The sequence below is a fragment of the Ranitomeya imitator genome, chromosome 3, assembly GCF_032444005.1.
Source record: "Ranitomeya imitator isolate aRanImi1 chromosome 3, aRanImi1.pri, whole genome shotgun sequence".
NCBI lineage: Eukaryota > Metazoa > Chordata > Amphibia > Anura > Dendrobatidae > Ranitomeya > Ranitomeya imitator.
The window spans coordinates 411,779,760-411,802,418 of NC_091284.1; the positions used below are offsets into that span (position 1 = coordinate 411,779,760).

At 44.1% G+C, this 22,659-nt stretch overlaps 1 protein-coding gene across 2 annotated transcripts in view; it reads right to left on the reverse strand.

Annotated features, from left to right (window-relative positions):
• The window catches only part of LOC138670097 (ultra-long-chain fatty acid omega-hydroxylase-like), an 86,820-nt gene extending 65,362 nt beyond the window's left edge, over positions 1 to 21,458 (reverse strand). Inside the window, exons 1-3 of one of the 2 annotated variants that reach the window (XM_069757130.1) lie at positions 21,371 to 21,458; positions 7,589 to 7,811; positions 261 to 405 (exon numbers count right to left, since the gene is read on the reverse strand). In XM_069757130.1, the coding sequence (XP_069613231.1) occupies positions 261 to 405; positions 7,589 to 7,810 (367 nt within the window). In that variant the 5' untranslated portion in view covers position 7,811; positions 21,371 to 21,458. Of the gene's footprint in view, positions 1 to 260; positions 406 to 7,588; positions 7,812 to 21,370 lie in introns of those variants that run through there. The other variant, XR_011319301.1, reaches the window with a different exon arrangement.
• Positions 21,459 to 22,659: the final 1,201 nt, after the last annotated feature.

The window sequence follows — 22,659 nt, forward strand, 5'->3', positions numbered from 1 at the left end:
TTCCTGACTCCATGGTCATCCTTGGTCTGCGCTCCTATCCCAGAGTTCCTGAAATGCTCAGTGGCTGTTCCTTACAAACGTATTTATCTAGATTATATCTCCACACCAGAATCACTTTAGCGTTGCATAACATAGTACAGATAGATAACAATTTTTGAGAATTTTCAAATTAGTTTCAACCAAAATAGGAGAACTATATTGATCAAAGCTTTTGTCTCACCACTAGAAAAGACTTTCAATGAAGATGCCAAGTACTATACCTGGTGCAGCAACAACAGGTTTGAGGGTTTCTGGATGAATCAGTGATACTATAGGGTTGGTTGGTCCCATCCAAGTCTTGATATAGTAGGTAAATTTGCTGACTTGCTTGCTGAATTCCTTCATTCCCTCTTCATTAGGTAAAAACTACAAGCAATGATAGGCATAATGCAAAGTTAAGCTGCAGCAAGAGGTTAGGACTGAAGCATAATAAAAACATTAAAAGGGAGCAAAGACAAAGAGCAAATCTTTTATAGCTCCAGAGCAAGAAGAGCCCATTGGATGCTGCAGTAAAGCCAATTCCATGTTAGGGCCCATTTAGACGAGCAGACGCAAGCTTTTAAATGGCTGGCTATCCACTATATGCAAGTTGATCGGCAGATGTTAATTGGCCAGTTTACACAGGCCTTTGAATGTTCTATGAGTACAGAAAGATCATTTTATAATCTGTGAGAATAGAATATCAGCAATATATCACCTGTTTACACAGGATTAGGTGTTGCTGCTAATAATGAGTTTTAAGCCTGCTTAAAAATGATCATACCCAATGAATCAGCATTTTTCCTTGTCTGTTATTGCCGGCCTGTTCAGAAGGGCCGATAGTGAATGAGCATTCCTAGGACTTTCATTCTCGACTGATTATTGCCCGGTCTAAATGGATTTACATTTATTTTGCTTATTGTATCATTGTAACTAGGAGGTTCTATCAGTGTCGGATGGAGAAGCCAAGGGCCCACCAGTAACATTGACTCCGGGGCCCAATGTTCAGCTACATGCAAATATTACATTATCCTTATTCACAAATTTAATCTCTGCTTCTATACAATACACTGAATGAATACTTCTGCCTGTATGTAAAGAATCAAGTGTATTATGCTAATTACTGCTTATGTATGGTGGTGGGGGTCCATTGGTAATTGCCCTTTTCACCTGTGGGCCAGTCCAAGCCTGGGTGCCACATTAAAACAACAGTGTGTATTTAAATGAAAATTCAGAATAGACGTTGGAAATCCAGGTCCCAGAGTCTGGAGGAAGAGTGGAGAGGCCACAATCCAAGCTGCTTGAGGTCTAGTGGGAAGTATCCACAGTGATGGCTTGGGGAGCCATGTCATCGGCTGGTGTAGGTCCACCATGTATTATCAAGACCAAAGTCAGCACAGCCGTCTACCAGGAAATTTTAGAGCACTTCATGCTTCCCTCCGCCGACAAGCTTTTTGGAGATGGAAATTTCATTCTCCAGCAGGACTTGACACCTGTCCACACTGCCAAAAGTACCATTACCTGGTTTAAAAACAACAGTATCACTGTGCTTGATTGGCCAGCAAACTCACCTGACCTTAACCCTATAGAGAATCTATTGTCAAGACGAAGATGAGAGACACCAGACCCAACAATGCAGACGAACTGAAGGCTGCTATCAAAGCAACCTGGGCTTCCATAACACCTCAGCAGTGCAAAAGGCTGATTGCCCCAATGCCACGCAGCATTGATGCAGTAATTGATGCAAAAAGAGCCCCGACCAAGTATTCAGTGCATTTACTGAACATACATTTCAGGCCGACATTTCAGATTTTAAAATCATTTTTCAAGCTGGTGTTATAAAGTATTCTAATTTACTGAGATAATGACTTTTGTGTTTTCATTGGCTGTAAGCCATAATCAATTAACAATCAATATTAACAGAAATAAACACTTGAAATAGATCACTATATTTGTAATGACTCTATATATGAGTTTCACTTTTTGTATTGAAGAACTGAAATAAATTAACTTTTTGATGATATTCTAATTTTGTGAGAAGCACCTGTATGTGGCACATGAGAAAGACTTTTGGAGCATTTTTATTAGTAACTCTCCCATTCATTCTACTTAGAACCCAATAATATGGCTGAGCATCTCTGTAAGTTTCCTTCTACTTTACATTAAGAGCAGGTCTAAAGTGCAAGTTCTGACTTTAACAAATAAAATACTTTGAAGAACTATGTAAATTACTTCTTCAGAGAGGAAGAGAACTTGAACTCTATAGCGCCACCTGTTGGAATCAGCAATCCTACAAGTCACTATTGACCCTTTAACGAGCTTTGAAATGTGACTTTGAGATTCTAATTTGGCTTTTTTCCTAATTGCAGACATGTGTTTTGGGGTATTGCCCCTCGTCAGTGCAAAGTATGAGAACTGATTTGGCTGAGTGAGAGGATATAGACAATCTTAAGAACATGCGAGTTATTATTTAGGAAGTGATGCAGCATTAGCACATTAACACATGCACAAATGTGTAGCAAACACAGCTTCTAAATTGCATTCGCCATTTTATCTTCATCTGTTAAAAGTTTATATTGTCTAACCTTAGAATGTAATGAGACATATTACTAGACAACACAACACAACAGTATAAGCAAGATTTGCTTGTTATTCCAATGCAGAATGGCAGCTGGCTGGAAGGTTAAAAGCAGACATAGAAGGTTCGTAGAAAGAGTTACAAATATGTGACACCGGCAAAAGCCAAAAATTCTTGGTTGGGGTCGCTTGTTGGATTTAGGAATACCCAAAGACTTGTGATTCATGGGGCATTATAACAGTATTAACATTCATTTTCTCTGTCACCGGTCTCCCGACACAACAAATGTCACACGACGGTCACAGCTGACTGGCGGCAACCATGGCATACTCTATTATGGATAGTATATTAACCGTTTTTATATGGTTGGTTCTGGTTGATGTGATGACCAAACTTTATTGAGCATATTGCGAACCTTCCAGGTAGTGTTTCACATATTGCCATGACTTTATTAGTAGACTTGTTCAATGTGCAAGTAGCCCATGTGTTTCTGGTTCTATAATTGTTCTCTTGTTTCTACAAGACTGAGGAGTCCATCACTCCATTGAGGGTCATTTGCATTAAAGCTGTTCCATCCTGCATGTCCACATGGATATTCCTTCTCTGAACCCTGCTTATACAGGTACTATACAGATGATCAGGTTTTAAATACATCAGATAGGGATTATATACATTAGATAGGACTGCTCTATAAGGGTATACCTTGACAATTGGTGGAGCAGCTTAGTATACATTTTTTTGCAAAAAAACATATCAACTAAATACCCTGTTTTTTCCATCTTTTTGACTAGCACTTGCATTTTACTGTGAATTTTTTTTTACAACAGAGTATTTTTGACCTCACTGTGCTCTTTTGTGTCTTCAAGTTTTTTGGTGATGTGAACAGGTTTCTACAGACTTGTTCAATGTGCAAGTAGCCCATGTGTTTCTGGTTCTATAATTGTTCTCTTGTTTTTACAACACAGGGGAGTCCATCACTCCTTTGTGGGCCATTTGCATTAAAGCTGTTCCATCCTGCATGTCCACATGGATATTCCTTCTCTGAACCCTGCTTATACAGGTACTATACAGATGATCAGGTTTTAAATACATCAGATAGGGAATATATACATTAGATAGGACTGCTCTATAAGGGTATACCTTGACGATTGGTGGAGCAGCTTAGTATACATTTTTTTGCAAAAAAATGTATCAACTAAATACCCTGTTTTTTCCATCTTTTTGACTAGCACTTGCTTATTACGGTGATTTTTTTTTACAACAGAGTATTTTTGACCTCACTGTGCTCTTTTGTGTCTTCAAGTTTCTTGGTGGTGTGAACAGGTTTCTACAGACTTGTTCAATGTGCAAGTAGCCCATGTGTTTCTGGTTCTATAATTTGTTCTCTTGTTTCTACAAGACTGGTGTAATGTGCTGCTGCAGTGCAGTATAGAGCAACCTCCACCAGGGGGTGCTGGTTAAGAGAAAAAGGTTGTACACACAGCGCAGCAACACTGAACAACAACACAGGTGTCACAGGTAATGAAAGAGATGTGAGACAAGCCAAGGTCATACACAGAGATAGCAGCGCGGTACAGAAGGGGTGAGCAGAGAATAGTCGGGAACAAGCAAGACGTCAGAACCTACCGGGAACATGGTAACCAAAACATGAGACGTAAGACGGAGTCGGGGTACAGGCCAGAGGTCAGAACAAGTCATAAACGGGTGCAGGCAGTCAGAGGCAAACAGGAACACTATTACAGGGATCAGGTCAGGAGCTCAAACAGTGCAGCATGAACTATAGCTGACAACGACCCACAGGCTGCAGAGGACTTAAATAGCTCAGCAGTTTTCAAAGTGAGGCAGAGAGGATTAACTCCCACATGACCAGTCAAGAAAAAAGACAGCTGAACACAACCTCAGAATTGGATAATGACAACTGGGGAGTCCATCTCTCCTTTGTGGGTCATTTGCATTAAAGCTGTTCCATCCTGCATGTCCACATGGATATTCCTTCTCTAAACCCTGCTTATACAGGTATATACAGATGATCAGGTTTTAAATACATCAGATAGGGATTATATACATTAGATAGGACTGCTCTATAAGGGTATACCTTGACGATTGGTGGAGCAGCTTAGTATACATTTTTTTGCAAAAAAACGTATTGACTAAATACCTCATATCCTATCTGTCTCACAACCCTAAACAGTTATTCATCACCTTCAATTCTCTCCTCCGTCCCCCAGCACCTCTTCCCTCCCCACTTATCTACGCTGAAGACTTTGCCTCATTTTTCAAGCAGAAGATTGATAGCATCAGAGACAGATTGGTCAACAACCCCCAGAGCCCTTCCTCCCAACTTCCCAGCCCTCCACCTCCAAAACCAACTTCTCCACCATTACAGAAGATCAACTCTCCACTCTACTCTCAAGATCGCATCTCACCACCTGTGCATTTGACTCGCTCCCATCCCACCTCATCCCAAACCTCACCACAGTCTTCATCCCAACCCTAACCCATCTCTTCAACCTATCACTAACAACTGGTGTTTTCCCCTCAAGCTTTAAACATGCCTCCATCACACCTATCCTCAAAAAGCCCTCTCTTGACCCATCCTCTGTATCTAGCTATCGCCCTATATCACTTCTCCTTTATGCCTCCAAACTACTGGAACAACACGTTTACCTTGAACTGTCCTCCCATCTCTCTTCTTGCTCCCTCTTTGACCGCTTACAATCTGGCTTCCGGTCACACCATTCCACTGAAAATGCCCTAACTAAGGTCACCAATGACCTCTTAACCGCCAAGAGCAAGCGACACTACTGTGTCCTCCTCCTCCTGGACCTGTCGGCTGCTTTTGACACAGTGGACCATTACAGACCCTCTCATCCCTTGGCATCACAGACTTGGCCCTATCCTGGATCTCATCATACCTAACAGACATTCAGCGTCTCCCACTCACACACCACCTCCTCACCTCGCCCCCTATCTGTCGGAGTCCCACAAGGTTCAGTCCTTGGGCCCCTGCTCTTCTCCATTTACTCCTTTGGCCTGGGACAGCTCATAGAATCTCATGGCTTTCAGTATCACCTCTATGCTGATGACACACAGATCTACATCTCTGGACCAGATATCACCTCCCTACTAACCAGAATCCCTCAATGTCTGTCCACTATTTCATCCTTCTTCTCCGCTAGATTTCTCAAACTTAACATGGACAAAACAGAATTCATCATCTTTCCCCCATCTCACGCGACCCCCCAACGAACCTATCCATTACAGTAAATGGCTGCCCACTCTCCCCAGTCCCACAAGCTTGCTGCCTTGGGGTAATCCTTGACGCTGATCTCTCTTTCAAACCACATATCCAAGCCCTTTCCACTTCCTGACGACTTCAACTCAAAAATATTTCACGAATCCGTTCATTCCTCCACCAAGAATCTGCAAAAACTCTAGTCCATGCCCTCATCATCTCTCGCCTTGACTACTGCAACCCCCTGCTCTGTGGCCTCCCACTAACACTCTCGCACCCCTCCAATCAATTCTAAACTCTGCTGCCCGACTAATCCACCTGTCCCCCCGCTATTCCCCGGCCTCTCCCCTCTGTCAATCCCTTCACTGGCTCCCCATTGCCCAGAGACTCCAGTACAAAACCCTAACCATGACGTACAAAGCCATCCACAACCTGTATCCTCAATACATCTGTGACCTTGTCTCCCGGTACTTACCTACACGCAACCTCTGATCCTCACAAGATCTCCTTCTCTACTCCCCTCTTATCTCCTCTTCCCACAATCGTATACAAGATTTCTCTCGCGTATCACCCCTACTCTGGAACCCTCTACCACAACATATCAGACTCTCGCCTACCATTGAAACCTTCAAAAGGAACCTGAAGACCCACCTCTTCCAACAAGCCTACAACCTGCAGTAACCACCGATCGACCAAACCGCTGCATGACCAGCTCTATCCTCACCTACTGTATTCTCACCCATCCCTTGTAGATTGTGAGCCTTTGTGGGCAGGGTCCTCACTCCTCCTGTACCAGTTATGACTTGTATTGTTTAAGATTATTGTACTTGTTTTTATTATATATACCCCTCCTCACATGTAAAGCGCCATGGAATAAATGGCGCTATAACAATAAATAATAATAATACCCTGTTTTTTTCCATCTTTTTGACTAGTACTTGCTTATTACTGTGATTTTTTTTTACAACGGAGTATTTTTGACCTCACTGTGCTCTTTTGTGTCTTCATGTTTCTTGGTGGTGTGAACAGGTTTCACAGACTTTTTCAATGTGCAAGTAGCCCATGTTTCTGGTTCTATAATTGTTCTCTTGTTTCTACAAGACTGGGGAGTCCATCACTCCTTTGTCGGTCTTTTGCATTAAAGCTGTTCCATCCTGCATGTCCACATGGATATTCCTTCTCTGAACCCTACTTATAAAGGTACTGTACAGATGATCAGGTTTTAAATACATCATATAGGGGTTATATACATGAGATAGGAATAGGACTGCTCTATAAGGGTATACCTTGACGATTGGTGGAGCAGCTTAGTATACATTTTTTTTACAAAAAAACATATCAACTAAATACCCTGTTTTTTCCATCTTTTTGACTAGCATTTGCTTTTTACTGTGAATTTTTTTTACAACAGAGTATTTTTTACCTCACTGTGCTCTTTTATGTCTTCATGTGAATGATGCATCCTATGTCATCCCACTTAGTGTCACCCATCGTGCTCCTGCGCACTACAATACATCTACTTTATCGGGGGAAAACCTGGTGACAGGTCCCCTTTAGTGGCCCCGTTAGTATTCTGAGCTATAGACACGTCAGGTATCTTATTTATCTTTCATTACTCATTCTCGACTATGACAGTAAAACAATTTGCCTGTCCATGACTTAGCTGAATGGTCAAAAGTCTGAGAAATTGGCAGACATATCTTCTCCACACACATACTTTGGAAATGGAGGCGTGATACTGTTTAGATTTAACGTACCATTCCGAGGTGTCCGAATATCCAGCTGCGCCTTGGAGGCCCTGGAAAACAGCTGAGTTTTTTGGCATTGGCCGAATACGCCTGGATGTAAAGTGTCACCTTTAGGAGAGTTCGAGCAATGAGGCCAGCAAAGAGCAGAAGTAAAGCAGAGACGGTATATATCCTGAAGGGTGTGTGCTCTAGATTTAGCACATCCAGCAGATGATCCACTATGGGCAGCATCCTGATTAAAGAAAATGAGAACAAAAATATTATTATATAATAATAATAAGCGCAGCATGCAGGACTTTGCTCCGATTTTATTTACAGCGTTTATTTTACCATTAAAATTATCTGGTAATATGATTTTCCAGGGAAGTATGATTATGGCAATACCAAACATGCATAGTTTGTGTTTTATGCAAGTGTTGAAAAAAAATTCAGAAATTTAAAAAAAAAAAAAAAAATTAATTTTGCTAGTGTTGCTACTTTTTGAGAGCCATAACGTTTTCAATTGTCAACATTTGGAGCTGTGTGAGGGCTTATTTTTTGCACCCCATGCTGATGTTTTTATTCATATCTCATTGCATTTTTTCTGTTGTTGCGGCAACCAACATTACGAGGTTTACCGATCAAATTAATTCATTTTATATTTTGAGAGATTGGACTTTTATGAATGAAGGGATGCAAAATTTGTGTCTTTTGTTTATTTCTTAATTTTTAATGTGGTAAAGGGTACGATTTAAACTTTTGATTTTTTTCCCCATATTATTTAAACTTTTTTTTGTTAACTTTTCACTGTATTTGTTAGTCCCCTTAGGGGCCTTGAAGCTATGATTGTCTGATCTCATGACAGTGGGATTTAACAGGTGCACAGCAGCAGGCGGAGCTCCGCTTCATTTGCGTCTGTTAGAGGCACATGATGGCTGAATAACACAGCCATCATTTGCTGGAAAGCTACAGGCTCGGCGTGCGAGTTCACATCAATGGCAGGGAGACGAATTATGACTGACATAGTATGTCATAAGTCGTTAAATAGATCGGTTTTCCTACTAAGTTGCATATCTCTATTTCTAAATCAGAAAAGCAAAATGCAAACATGAACAGAGCCTAATCTTTGTAGTTATGTCAGAAACTTGAGCAACACATCCTAAAAAGTTATTACTTTTCGAATTTCCAAACTTGTGGACATGACTGCTTCTATGTCCTCATAGCAAACAAGTGCAGGAGGTGCCGCTATTTTACCAGACTCGTGCATGCTGAGATGTTTTTATTCCTCAGTGTTGAAAGTCGCGATCAGAATGTGTTCCAAACCTCTACAGGGCCACTCACTTTCTGTGTTAAAGCCAATCTGTCATGAGGATTTTGCTATCCCATCTGAGAGCAGCAGATATCCTGATTTCAGTGATGAATCACTTATTTCATTCATTGCTCCAGTTTTAATAAAATCTCTGTTTTATCTTCTGCAGATCTATCAGTTCTGGGAATGCTGAGCTCTGTATAACTCCAACCACACCACTGATTGATAGATTACTGTGGACACTGCATAGGCAGAAGGCTGCCGATCATTGGTGGGGGTGAGGTTATACAGAGCTCAAGAACTACATGGCAGCAGGTATACTGGTCCTCTAGTGATAATCTCCTGCTGATGAATCACTGATTTTGCCAAAGCCACATTAAGCAACCCAGTAAGTGACACATCACAGGAAGCAGGGTCTCTGCCCCTATATTATGCTGCTTTCAGAATAGGTGGCAAAAACCTGGTGAAAGATTATCTTTAAGGTTAAATTCAATTGTAAAGTATAGATGTGAAGGGAGTGAAATGCGCTATTGCAGCCCACCTCTCCACGTCAGTGAGGACCCTGAGTGGGGTATATTAATTTAATAATTTAGAAATCCCCAATATGGTATATGGAAATTAGTTTTCTAAAACCAAAAGTGAGAAAACGGGGGTAGATCACCTGCGCTAGTGTGGGTGCCTCTGCTGGCACTAGAAGCTATACACGGGAACAATACCCGGCAGATAGGAGCTAACAATAGTTAGAATGGTGCACTTACTTCATACTGGGAAGATGATGTGGGCGTAGAACTTCCTAGAGCTGAGTGCCTGGCTCCGTACTGCAAGATCAGGGGATAGTGGTAGCGCCTGGATCCGCGCGAGCCTGAACAGCAGGGTGAACGCTGGAACCAGGAAAGAACCGCCAACTTCTAGCGTGCCCCGGCCGGAAGCAACGCCGAAGCGGTGGTGGAGTGTGGGGGGGCGTGGTGAGTAGCGTGACGTCACAGCTAATGGGCGGGCGCGTATGAAGATTATCCAATCCAACGCGTTTCGAAGGAAGCGATCCTTCTTCGTCAGGGCTGGAATTCCCCATGGAGCCCTCCCCTTATATAGCGAACTACCTACACGCCCCCTACAGAAAAAACTACCTGACAACCCTGATTAATGCAGCGTAATTGGTATATCAAATGGGCGCTATGCCTGAATATCTCAATAGATGATATATATAGTGTGTACTTGGTGGATTACAAGAAGACCCAGGTGAAGGTACATAGAGTGGAAGAACATAAAAGAAATGTTGGCGCAGAATAAACGCTGGGATAATGGATTGGTGCCCTAAATCCTGGGCTTTAACACAATAGCGAAAAAACGGGGGGGGGGGGGAAGGGGGAGATGACATATAGTCGACCTCGATAAAGCAGTTTAACTTTAATACAAAAAATGAATAAAAACCTTAAAAATAAAAGGATACTACATTATAAAGTTTTATCAACCTAGAACAATAATAAAATTTAAAAAGTTTAAAACAAAAATATATGGAGGTGTTTAAAAACAGGGATGTAAAAAATTAAGCACATTGTAACACATAATAGTGAAATACGGGTTGTGTAATAAATGTGCCAAGATGGGGTTGTTCACAGGAACACAATTTGGACCTGAACCTCATACGTATAGACAGGGATGGCTGAACATGAAAAATGCGCATTAAAAAGCGTATAACTCAATCTCATAATTAAGGCCTCTTGGGGCCATGCTGTCTAATAGGTAAATCCATTTGGATTCAACCCTAGACATTGCTTTAAGAAAATCTCCGCCCCTAGGGTTTTGCTGGACTTTTTGGATTCCACAAAAACGGATCTCTCCACAAGATTTGTTGTGTTTTTCTAGAAAGTGGCGAGATAAAGGGTGACCTTTGAAGCCTTTTTGAATATTATCTAGGTGCTCCTTAATTCTGACCTTTAAAGATCTTTTTGTGCGACCCACATACATTTTGTTACAAGGACACTGCAATATGTAGATTACCCCCGTGGTTTCGCAAGTTATTGAGTTTTTAATCTGAAATTGCTTAGTGCCACCAGAGTTTGTAAATGTTGTTTGGACAACCTTCCCAAGAGATGTTCGTTTACAACACGAACAACTACCACATGGCCTGAAACCCCATTTTTGGGGGGCTGATGGTTTTGCAGACGCTCCTGGTCTAGAGAGGACTGGTTTGGTTATCGGTGCTAAGAGGAGGCCCAAATTTTGTGCCTTAGTATACACAAATCTAGGATTGTGTGGTAATAAGTCCCCAATGTACTTGTCGCATTGTAGGACGGGCCAATGTTTTTTAACTATGTTCGTGAATTTCTTGTACCCTGAATGGAATTGAGTGACAATGGGTAAATCTTTAATTTGTGATTGGATATCTTGGGGGTAATTAGTCTTTTTTGTTTTGTGAACGAGGTTTGCTCGTGAAATATGACCCACTGTCTGACGAGCTACATCAAGGGTTTGAGTTGGATAACCTTTGGCTTCAAATTGTTTGGTGATGTATGTGGACTCCTCATTATAATCCTCCAAATTCGTGCAATTGCATCTAATACGGGTGTATTGGCCTCTGGGGATGTTCGTAAGCCAGATTGGAAGGTGGCAACTTGTTAGATGTATAAAACTATTTGAATCTACTAGTTTGCGAAAACACTTTGTTTTAAGTACGTTATTTTCCGCATAAATGGTAAGGTCCAGGAAATTAACCTGGAAATTATTAGTAGTGGGAGTGAATAATTTTTTACATCCCTGTTTTTAAACACCTCCATATATTTTTGTTTTAAACTTTTTAAATTTTATTATTGTTCTAGGTTGATAAAACTTTATAATGTAGTATCCTTTTATTTTTAAGGTTTTTATTCATTTTTTGTATTAAAGTTAAACTGTTTTTATCGAGGTCGACTATATGTCATCTCCCCCTTTCCCCCTCCCCCCCCCCGTTTTTTCGCTATTGTGTTAAAGCCCAGGATTTAGGGCACCAATCCATTATCCAGCGTTTATTCTGCGCCAACATTTCTTTTATGTTCTTCCACTCTATGTACCTTCACCTGGGTCTTCTTGTAATCCACCAAGTACACACTATATATATCATCTATTGAGATATTCAGGCATAGCGCCCATTTGATATACCAATTACGCTGCATTAATCAGGGTTGTCAGGTAGTTTTTTCTGTAGGGGGCGTGTAGGTAGTTCGCTATATAAGGGGAGGGCTCCATGGGGAATTCCAGCCCTGACGAAGAAGGATCGCTTCCTTCGAAACGCGTTGGATTGGATAATCCTCATACGCGCCCGCCCATTAGCTGTGACGTCACGCTACTCACCATGCCCCCCCCCCACACTTCGCCACCGCTTCGGCGTTGGTTCCGGCCGGGGCACGCTAGAAGTTGGCGGTTCTTTCCTGGTTCCAGCGTTCACCCTGCTGTTCAGGCTCGCGCGGATCCAGGCGCTACCACTATCCCCTGATCTTGCAGTACGGAGCCAGGCACTCAGCTCTAGGAAGTTCTACGCCCACATCATCTTCCCAGTATGAAGTAAGTGCACCATTCTAACTATTGTTAGCTCCTATCTGCCGGGTATTGTTCCCGTGTATAGCTTCTAGTGCCAGCAGAGGCACCCACACTAGCGCAGGTGATCTACCCCCGTTTTCTCACTCTTGTTAATGTGGCACCCCTAGGGGTATTTGCCACAAAAATAGTTACTGACAGTAAATACAAATACTAAAATAGCAAGACTGCACTACCACCTCCGGCCAGAAGGGGGAGCTCCAGAGGCTCCCCTGATCCATTCTGGTCTGAGAGAAGAAATGGCAGTTGGGCCAAGGAGCTGAAAGTGAGAGGTCATACAGTTGAATATCTAACAGCCCTGTGACTGTTACCAGGCCTAAATCACCGGCCTGAGGAGAAGAGGGATAGAGAAAAAGGACATTGTGAGAACCGGGTAGCATTAATCACTACCCAGAACAGGCGCAAAGACGGATACCGGATCCGTGGCTGTATTCATTATATATAATACAGCAACCGGAAAAACGTGAGGTGATATCAGCTTCACTAGGGCCGGACGCAGCAACAGACACAGAGTTCAGCGGTACTCCCGGAGGGGGTAAGCCGATAAAAGGACTCGGGTTGCCCGTCGAACCAGGACCCGGAGGGGACAGATTGGGCCAGCAGCCAGTTGACATACAGCAGCAGGGCCACACAGAAATTGCGCACAATAAGAGGCGAAGACCCCGGCAGGGTCAAAGTAACTCAGAGTTCCCATACAGACTCCGGTGACAGGACTGGTTGTAAATCCTTTTATGTTAAAGTAAACTGGTTAAAGGTTTCAGTGCCTCAGTCTTTTTTGTAATAGACCTACTAAAGACTTTACCTGAGACAGAAAGGAATCAATGGCCAGAGAAATTGCCTGACTTGGTGGATCTGTATAATCATGTCCCGGTGAGCTCCACCAACTGCACCCCAGCTTACCTTATGCGTGCAAGACCCGGCCAATTACCAATCGATCTAGAAATGGGAATTCTGAAACCAGACGCAGAAGTTCAAGACTCCAATTGGGATATCATACGGCAAAAGCAGTATCGCCAAGTGCAAGAGAGTGTGGAAAGAAGCCTTCAGCAAACTAGAGAAAGACAAGAGCGAACTTTCAACCAGAATGCTCTAGCGACCCCATGAAGACCGGGTGACCAAGTGCTCAAGAGAAATCGTCGAACCAATAAACTGGACAATCAGTGGGAAGCCGTACCCTACACAGTTTTACCAACAAGAGTGGATAATCCTAAAATGTGTCTCATTAGCAAAAACGGAGGCTTAACATCTGTACTAGTGTCAAGAGACAATCTTAAATTATGTCCGGAAGCATTGAAAGAGCCAGACGTTGTCCAGCCAGAACCAGAAGTTATTCAACCCATACAGGTTCAACCAGTAAAGGAAAAAGAAGAGGAAGTGTATCACACCTGTATAGGAGACTTTCCCAAAACCCTACTAACATACCATGGTGCAGTAGTGGTTCCCATGGTGGCCTTTTATCCAACACCGAACCCGATACCAGAAGTCCCAAGACAGGAAGAGGCTGACCCCGTACTACAGGAGGTTCCAGGCCAGGAAGAACAGATTCCTGAAAAGAGTAATCCCATTCACGGTGGACTTGCCAACTCCATAGTTATGGAATTATCTTTAGCAGAGCGGGCAGATACTACATCCGCAGTAGACAGTAGTACTCCACATGAAGAGATACCGCTATTACGTAGATCACAGCGTAGTACCCAGGGTCAATTACCGGCCAGGTATGCAGATTACCAACTATAAAGCTCATAATGTGAATTGTATATATGTTATGCCGTATGTAGTTAAACAGAAAATGTAGTATAGTCATTGTTATCAGTCTGCAACGTTTAAAGGGAACCTGTCACCTGAATTTGGCGGGACTGGTTTTGGGTCATATGGGCGGAGTTTTCGGGTGTTTGATTCACCCTTTCCTTACCCGCTGGCTGCATGCTGGCTGCAATATTGGATTGAAGTTCATTCTCTGTCCTCCGTAGTACATGCCTGCACAAGGCAAGATTGCTTTGCGCAGGCGTGTACTATGGAGGACAGAGAATGAGCTTCAATCCAATATTGCAGCCAGCATGCAGCCAGCGGGTAAGGAAAGGGTGAATCAAACACCCGAAAACTCCGCCCATATGACCCAAAACCAGTCCCGCCAAATTCAGGTGACAGAGTCCCTTTAAGCCCAGTACCTACAGAGACTTGTCTGTATGAACTTCTTGCATATTCTTGAACTTTTTATCAGCCCAGAGACACTAAATCAAAGCTCCGGAAAGACTGCTTTTTGAACTTTGCTTTTTGCTCTTTTTGAACTTTCTTTAGACTTTATATTGATAACTCCGTTGGAAAAATGGAACTAAATTCCTGGACACTAAGTACAGTGCCTTTCCTAATACCTTCAAGGATAGAACTGTATTAATGGACGCTATTTGAAGTGACTTTTTACAGAACTCTATTTTTGTTTCCTTGAGTGGTTTTTGTAACTTTTCATTTTTAAGACTCTGTACATATTAATTGTTATTTCAAAATGTTATTGTCCCACAGTCCCGGAGTACTGTTCTTAACTAAGGGGGAATGTGGCACCCCTAGGGGTATTTGCCACAAAAATAGTTACTGACAGTAAATACAAATACTAAAATAGCAAGACTGCACTACCACCTCCGGCCAGAAGGGGGAGCTCCAGAGGCTCCCCTTGATCCATTTTGGTCTGAGAGAAGAAATGGCAGTTGGGCCAAGGAGCTGAAAGTGAGAGGTCATACAGTTGAATATCTAACAGCCCTGTGACTGTTACCAGGCCTAAATCACCGGCCTGAGGAGAAGAGGGATAGAGAAAAAGGACATTGTGAGAACCGGGTAGCATTAATCACTACCCAGAACAGGCGCAAAGACGGATACCGGATCCGAGGCTGTATTCATTATATATAATACAGCAACCGGAAAAACGTGAGGTGATATCAGCTTCACTAGGGCCGGACGCAGCAACAGACACAGAGTTCAGCGGTTCTCCCGGAGGGGGTAAGCCGATAAAAGGACTCGGGTTGCCCGTCGAACCAGGACCCGGAGGGGACAGATTGGGCCGGCAGCCAGTTGACATACAGCAGCAGGGCCACACAGAAATTGCGCACAATAAGAGGCGAAGACCCCGGCAGGGTCAAAGTAACTCAGAGTTCCCATACAGACTCCGGTGACAGGACTGGTTGTAAATCCTTTTATGTTAAAGTAAACTGGTTAAACGTTTCAGTGCCTCAGTCTTTCATTTGGACAATAGCCATCTATCCAGGATCGGGATCGTCACCGCTGGGAGAACCTGCTGCTGATCAAGTAAGTGCCTGTCCCCTCACGATACCCCTTACACTGTGCATTGCCTGAGGCCACAGCACCGGGTCAAGCCACCCGTGACATCCCCCTCAAGAGACAGACTCCATTGGTCCGGTGCTGGGTATCCCGGTCTCCTGGGCGTCACATTATCTATTTACAGGGTGATACACAGACCCTGTTTTTTATCACCAGCAGCTTCCATTCCCTCCTATTCTTCACTCTCCGAGCGCCAGTGTATTTTATTATTTTTTTCCATAGTTTTCTAAAACCGTTACAGCCTTTATCAACCCCAAAGCCTCCAATGTGACCTGAGAAAGGCCTTCATTACTCAGCCCCATTATTTTCTACTAATAGAAAAATAAAGTGCCTCCTTATCCCAGCCGTGTTTGTACAAGTCACTGTCAGTAAAATTGCAGCATAAAAGCTGGAATAAAAGCTTTACACTGCACCTGGGACACCGGATAATTTGTTCTTTACATATTGAGATGATTTCAGAGTCAGATAACCGACATTAATATCCTTAACCTTTCAACTACAGTCAATAAAATCATTTTATTGATGTCAGTAATTTAGTACGTGCTCAGAATTGATTTTTATCTATTCATATAAACGGTCGCCAATATGTAGTTTCGCTCTGTAACATTGTAGGCTGTTACAGCCAAGTGGTTGCATCAGTTTCACACTCGCGCAACCCCAGGAGTCACGCACACGAATATGGCAATAGGGCGGTTATAAAAGGTGGATTTGCTGCAAATATGGCTTGCGGATTCTACACCACTGATCTACAATATGTAAAGTTTTGAAAATTCCATCTATATACTTAATACAATTAGCATGCAGAAGACATTCAAGCTGCAGCACGTTCTTTTTCGGAAATGCTACAGAATTTAAGTAGCCGCTGCATGGGTTTCGAATAGTCATTCATGTCTCAAATGAATGGATCACATCCATCAAAGCCACTATTACAAAGCTCATTTCATTGTGACGCATTGATGGGATTCGCATTTCGGAACTCTCTTCCATCTCTGCATAGAGAGAACCTTAAAGGGAACCTGTCACCCCCAAAATGGAAGTTGAGCTAAGCCCACCGGCATCAGGGGCTTATCTACAGCATTCTGGGATGCTGTAGATAAGCCCCCGATGTATCCTGAAAGAGGAGAAAAAGAGGTTAGATTATACTCATCTAGGGGCGGTCCTGGTCCCGGTCTGGCTCCTCCTATCTTCATCAGATGACGTCCTCTTCTTGCCTTCACGCTGCGGCTCCGGCGCAGGCGTACTGTGTCGCCGGACCTCTCTGACCTTTCCAGACACCTGCGCACCACAGTACTTTGCTCTGCCTTCAATAGGTCAGACAAAGTACCGTCAGGACCGCCCCTGGGTGAGTATAATCTAACCTCTTTTTCTCATCTTTCAGGATACCTCGGGGGCTTATCTACAGCATTTCAGAACGCTGTAGATAAGCCCCTGATGCTGGTGGGCTTAGCTCAACTTCCATTTTGGGGGATGACAGGTTCCCTTCAAATCTTTTCCGTTTAAGATCTGATCATATTGAAAGCCATGAATCCCAAGCCACATACAATACTACGCTCTTTACTTTTAACAAATCAAATGTTAGGATGGGACAGGGAGGTGGATAGCACTCTGATAATCACACTCTGGTTGTCATAGGGCGGGCAATGCAAGACACGAAGACTCCACATTTAAAAATAATAACTGAACTTTCGAAACATTTTTTTTTTTTAAATAATTTTGTCTAGCATGGAAAGTTATGAATCTTTACAAACCACTTTATTATGGGATTTGTCTTTATTCCAGTAAAACATGCATATAAATGGCTTCGAAGCCCTCTGCTTTTCCCCAGTCTATATGCCTGCCTTCAGCTGAATTCATCATTTGGAGTACAGATGATGGCAGTAAAAGGATCAGCTCAGCGCCTGTCCTCTCCTCTGCATGTTCTGCTTATCATCACAGTCTAAGGCTGGTTTCATACGTCCGTTTATTTCCAGTACTGGAAAAATCGGTACTGGAGATATCTGTGTCCGTGTGTGTAATACTTGCGGCATATGCTTGACAACCGTGTGCCGCATCAGTACCACACGGCCGGCCACCGGGGAAGAAGCGTTACAGTAAGCGCTGTTCCCCGGCGGCTGGTGCTGAACACGGCTCTCCTCATTCTCCCCTGCTCTGCCGGCGATCGGCGCGAGCAAAGGAGAATGATGAGAATTATAGTAAAGTCAGAGCAATGACAACAGGTGGGGGATTTTGGGACTATTATTCCCATCATCTGACACTTGCTACCACTAATAACAGTGACAGCAGGAGCGGATGAATGGGGGGTATTCCTCACCCGTCGCCTTTGAGTTTGATCTGATATCAATGTAGTTAAATTTAGGCAAATAGATTGGGGGGAAAGCAGGGATCTGGAAGACCTTTACATGCAATATTTTTTTTTTACAAGAATAAAGACATATTCCTTTTATAAAGTTATCTGCAAAGTTTCATAACTTTTCATGTTGGACAAAGTTATTAAAAAAGTTAAAAGTTCAGTTACTCTTTGAAACACAGTTCTTTTATTTGCAGGTCTATCTCTGACTCCACGCACTAATCACAATGCTGCGACTAATATCATTTGTCACGCTTGCGTCCAGACTGGTTGGCACGGGCGTGCGGGGGAGTGGCCCCACTGAAGCACACACCAGACTTCCCTGGAAGGGGCGTAACTATGTAGCTTCCTTGGTATTCGCTGGAGCCTCTGATGGTGAGGTCAGGCTTGTGCAGCAGGAAGCTATACTGGAAGAACCGGTAGGGACCGGTTTGCAGGTAGGTATGTAAAACAGGTAAGAACCTGTTCAGACAGAAGGACTTAAGAATAGGTAGAGAAAGACCGCAAGAGTGGATGCAGAGCGAAAGCACAGGAGCTAGAGCAAAGAGCAGAGACGCAGGAGGCGGAGCCAGTAGGAGGAGCCAAGTGCAGAAACACAGGAGGCGGAGCCAAAAGCAGGAGGTGGAGCCACATTCCGAAACACAGGAGGCGGAGACAAGAGCAGGAGGCGGAGACACATGCAGAAACGCAGGAGGCAGAGCCAAAAGCAAGAGACGTAGAACCGCAAGGAGCGGAGCCGCAGAGCAAAGCCACAGAGTGCAGAGTAAGGTCAGAGTGCAGAGCAAAGTTACAGAGAGCAGAGCTGAGAGCAAAGCCACAGAGTGCAGAGCTGAGAGCAGAGCAAAGTCAGAGTGCAGAGCTGAGTGCAGAACAAAGTCAGAGTGCAGAGCTGAGTGCAGAGCAAGACACAGAGTGCAGAGCCCAGAGCAAAACCACAGAGATCAGAGCAAGGTCACAGAATGCAGAGCAAGGAGCAAAGCAAGGTCGCAGAGAGCAGAGCCAAAAGCAGAGCAAAGCAGGACACAGAGTATGCACAGTAGGGAAAGGAAACCAAGGCAGAGATATAAACGAACACAGGAACAGGACTAGGCTAAGACAAAGTCAGGAACAGGTGAAGGCACAGAGACATGGACACAAGCCAGGGTGCGACGCCCCTCTGGGTGGCAGACATAGGCCAGGGTACGAGGCCCCACTGGATGGCAAACACTGGACATAGACCAGGGTACAACGCCCCCCTGGGTGGCGGACATAAGAGTAACAGGGACAGGGCCTGGCACCTCAGCAGCTAGTAACTGACTGAGGGAGTAAGTTGCACATGCCCCCACCAATGGGTGGGGAAGTCTTAAATACAGGAAGCCTCATGGCAATTGGCCGGGGACACCTTAGCAAGGGGCACACAGTCTCAATAAGACACAGGAGTTGCTGGCGCCGCCCCCCTATGCACACAGACAGAGCATGCACAGAGCAAACAGCAGACATGAGGCACACAGCATGGAGCTGACAGCAGAGAGAAGTCACAACAAGGCCCAGAGAAGTGAGTTTGAGTGTAATGCAGGTGGGGGATGGGAGGCCATGCAGTGATGCCAGCAGGGTTGTTACATCACTGTCCTCTGGACCGGTGTCACCAGCCTGCCTAATATAAGCACTGGTTAACATCGTGACAATGAAATCCGGGATGAGCTCCCTCATTACCTCCCTGCATGTCCGAGTGATGGCCGGCATTTGTTACAACAGAGACACACTTTTATCATAATAACATTACTAAAAGCGCCTTTCCAAAATGGGCCTCCACAACATTTATGAGGCATGAACTGGGCCCAACGTATATAAAGCAGCATGGTGTCTTGGGTCGCCCTCACACATTACAAAGCGTGGGACAACCCCCGGGAAGACTGGTAAATTGCCCTCTCTTTTACAAAGGGATCGTCGTACCTCATGGACTTTATACCAGTTTTCTGCTGGACTTTGTTATATTTGAAAGTGAAAACAATAGTGGTGGGTGAACGTGCTTGGATAAGGTGCTATCGGACCAGGCTCGGGTGCTATTGAAGCATGCTCGGGCGCTATCAGTGAAGGCTCGGGGGCTATCGGAGCATGCTCGGGTGCTATCGGTGCAGGCTCAGGGGCTATCGGAGCATGCTCGGGCGCTATCAGTGCAGGCTTGGGCGCTATCGGTGCAGGCTCGGGCGCTATCGGAGCATGCTCGGGCGCTATCAGTGCAGGCTTGGGCGCTATCGGTGCAGGCTCGAGTGCTATCGGAGCCTGCTCGGGCACTATCGTGCAGGGTCGGGCGCTAGCGGTGCAGGCTCGGGCGCTATCGCTGCAGGTCAGACGCTATCGGAGCATGCTCGGGTGCAATTGGTGCATGCTCAGGTGCTATCGAAGCAGGTTCAGGTGCTATTGGTGCAGGTCGGGCGCTATCGGAGCATTCTCGGGCTCTATCGGAGCAGGTTCAGGTGCTATTGGTGCAGGCTCGGACGCTATCGGAGCAGGTTCAGGTGCTATTGGTGTAGGTCGGGCGCTATCGGAGCATGCTCAGGAGTTATCCAAGTGACTTGGCGTGCTCTGATACTATGTTCCAGTCCCCGTGGCCCCATGTCTCATGGCTGTTTGACAACACTTGCAGCGATTGCCCGTTTGTTAGGAAATCCCTACATGTGTTGCAGCTGTCTGAGTAGGTTTAGATTGGGACCCACAGAATAGGGTCCATTATGTTAGAACAATTATCAATAGCGCATCATATTGATATCCTTGACATGATTTCCATGTAAATTCACTACATTACTAATTATTATTATTATTATTTATTTATATAGCACCATTAATTCCATGGTGCAGTACATGAGAAGGGGTTACATCAAAATGCAAATATCACTTACAGTAAGCAAACTAACAATGACAGACTGGTACATAGGGGCGAGGACCCTGCCCTTGCGGGCTTACATTCTACAGGATTATGGGGAAGGAGTCAGTAGGTCGAGGGTTGCAGTAGCTCCGATGGTGTTGAGGTGACCGTGTGGTCTTTACAGGCTGTAATAAATCTCCTCATCTCAATAGATGACAAGAACACCCTACAACATATGAAACCTGAGAACTGTGAGGAAATTCTGAGATTTGTAGTTGCACTGCAGCCAGAGACACCATTAGCAGACATACAGTAGCTAACCTATGGATACAGCAGCTTCTATTGCTCCTCCATTATTACAGGAAATCGTGCAGACATGACATTTATAAGCAGAGATGCAGACATTACCTGTCACTGTGTGGAATATCTGGCAGTTCTGCAGTCCAAAGTTCAGCAGCAACTTATGACAGCTTACATTTCCTGGAGTCACAAGTCATTCTGGGCATGCTCATGGTAACACAATCCCCACCCAACACCAATAAATAAAGACACAGAACTACAATATTTAGTTTGGAATAAAAATTGGCCGTGGCATTTATTTTTGAGTAACATAACTGAAATTTAGTAAAATGAATAACCAAGAGATCCTTTATAATATTTCCATAAAACAGCATAAACTTCACCATAAAACGTCCAAATCCACCCGAATCCGTGCGATTTTTCCCACAAAATGACACAACAAAGGGGTAAAAGGACCAAAAAAAAAGGGGGGGGAAGGGTGGGATCTTCAAAACTTGAAGTAACTGCGCAGCGCTCCCGAACAGCTGTATTTATACATCAAAATTCTTCCCGCTCAAAGCCTTTTGACCAATCACAGTTCATAAAAATTGCGGGAAGGACACCTGGAAAAATCAGTTTGGACCAGAATAACCTGCTCGTGCGTTGCACGGCTTACCAGAGAAATTATTAACCCTTTGTAGAGAATAAGACTGTAAAGCTTAACATGTAAAATAAATTGTTATCATGGTGGCTGTGTTATCATGCGCCCCCCCTAAGATTTCACTAAGGGGAGGGTGTTCATACCAGACCAACACATAGCTGTTGCAGTGCAAGGGTCTGACACCTGTTCCTTGTATAATGTCTCCACCTAGTGGTGAAAAACTAGACTTACATGCCTGATAATAAAAATCTAAGAGTAGTGATGAGCGAGTGTACGCACTCTGGTGACCTCCGAGTATTTGTTAGTGTTTGGAGATTTAGTTTTCATCACCTCAGCTGAATGATTTACGGCTACTTGCCAGCTTGATTACATGTGGGAATTTCCTACTCAGAGGTCACCCGAGTGTGCTCGAGAAAACCCGAGCAACGAGTATACTCGCTCATTACTTTCTAAGAGGTGTTATCCATGACTTTTTTTATCAGTTGCCTAAAAACTAAGCAGGTAGATGCTAATTTTCTGTAATTTTCGGGCTGCTCTCACAATGGGGCGTCTCTGACGATGTCATGCTCACTGACAGCAGGAATCCGCAGGTGTCCTTTTCTGCGGGCCCCCAAGTCAGATTCCTGGGGACTGCAGTGCTTGGGCCGGGGGAAACGTTTTGCCTGCTGTGTGCCCTTTAGTTGCTCCTGAGATGTGAACAGCGTTCAGTACAGAACACTGCGGCGCGTGCACTGAGAACGCTGATGTATCCTGGAGT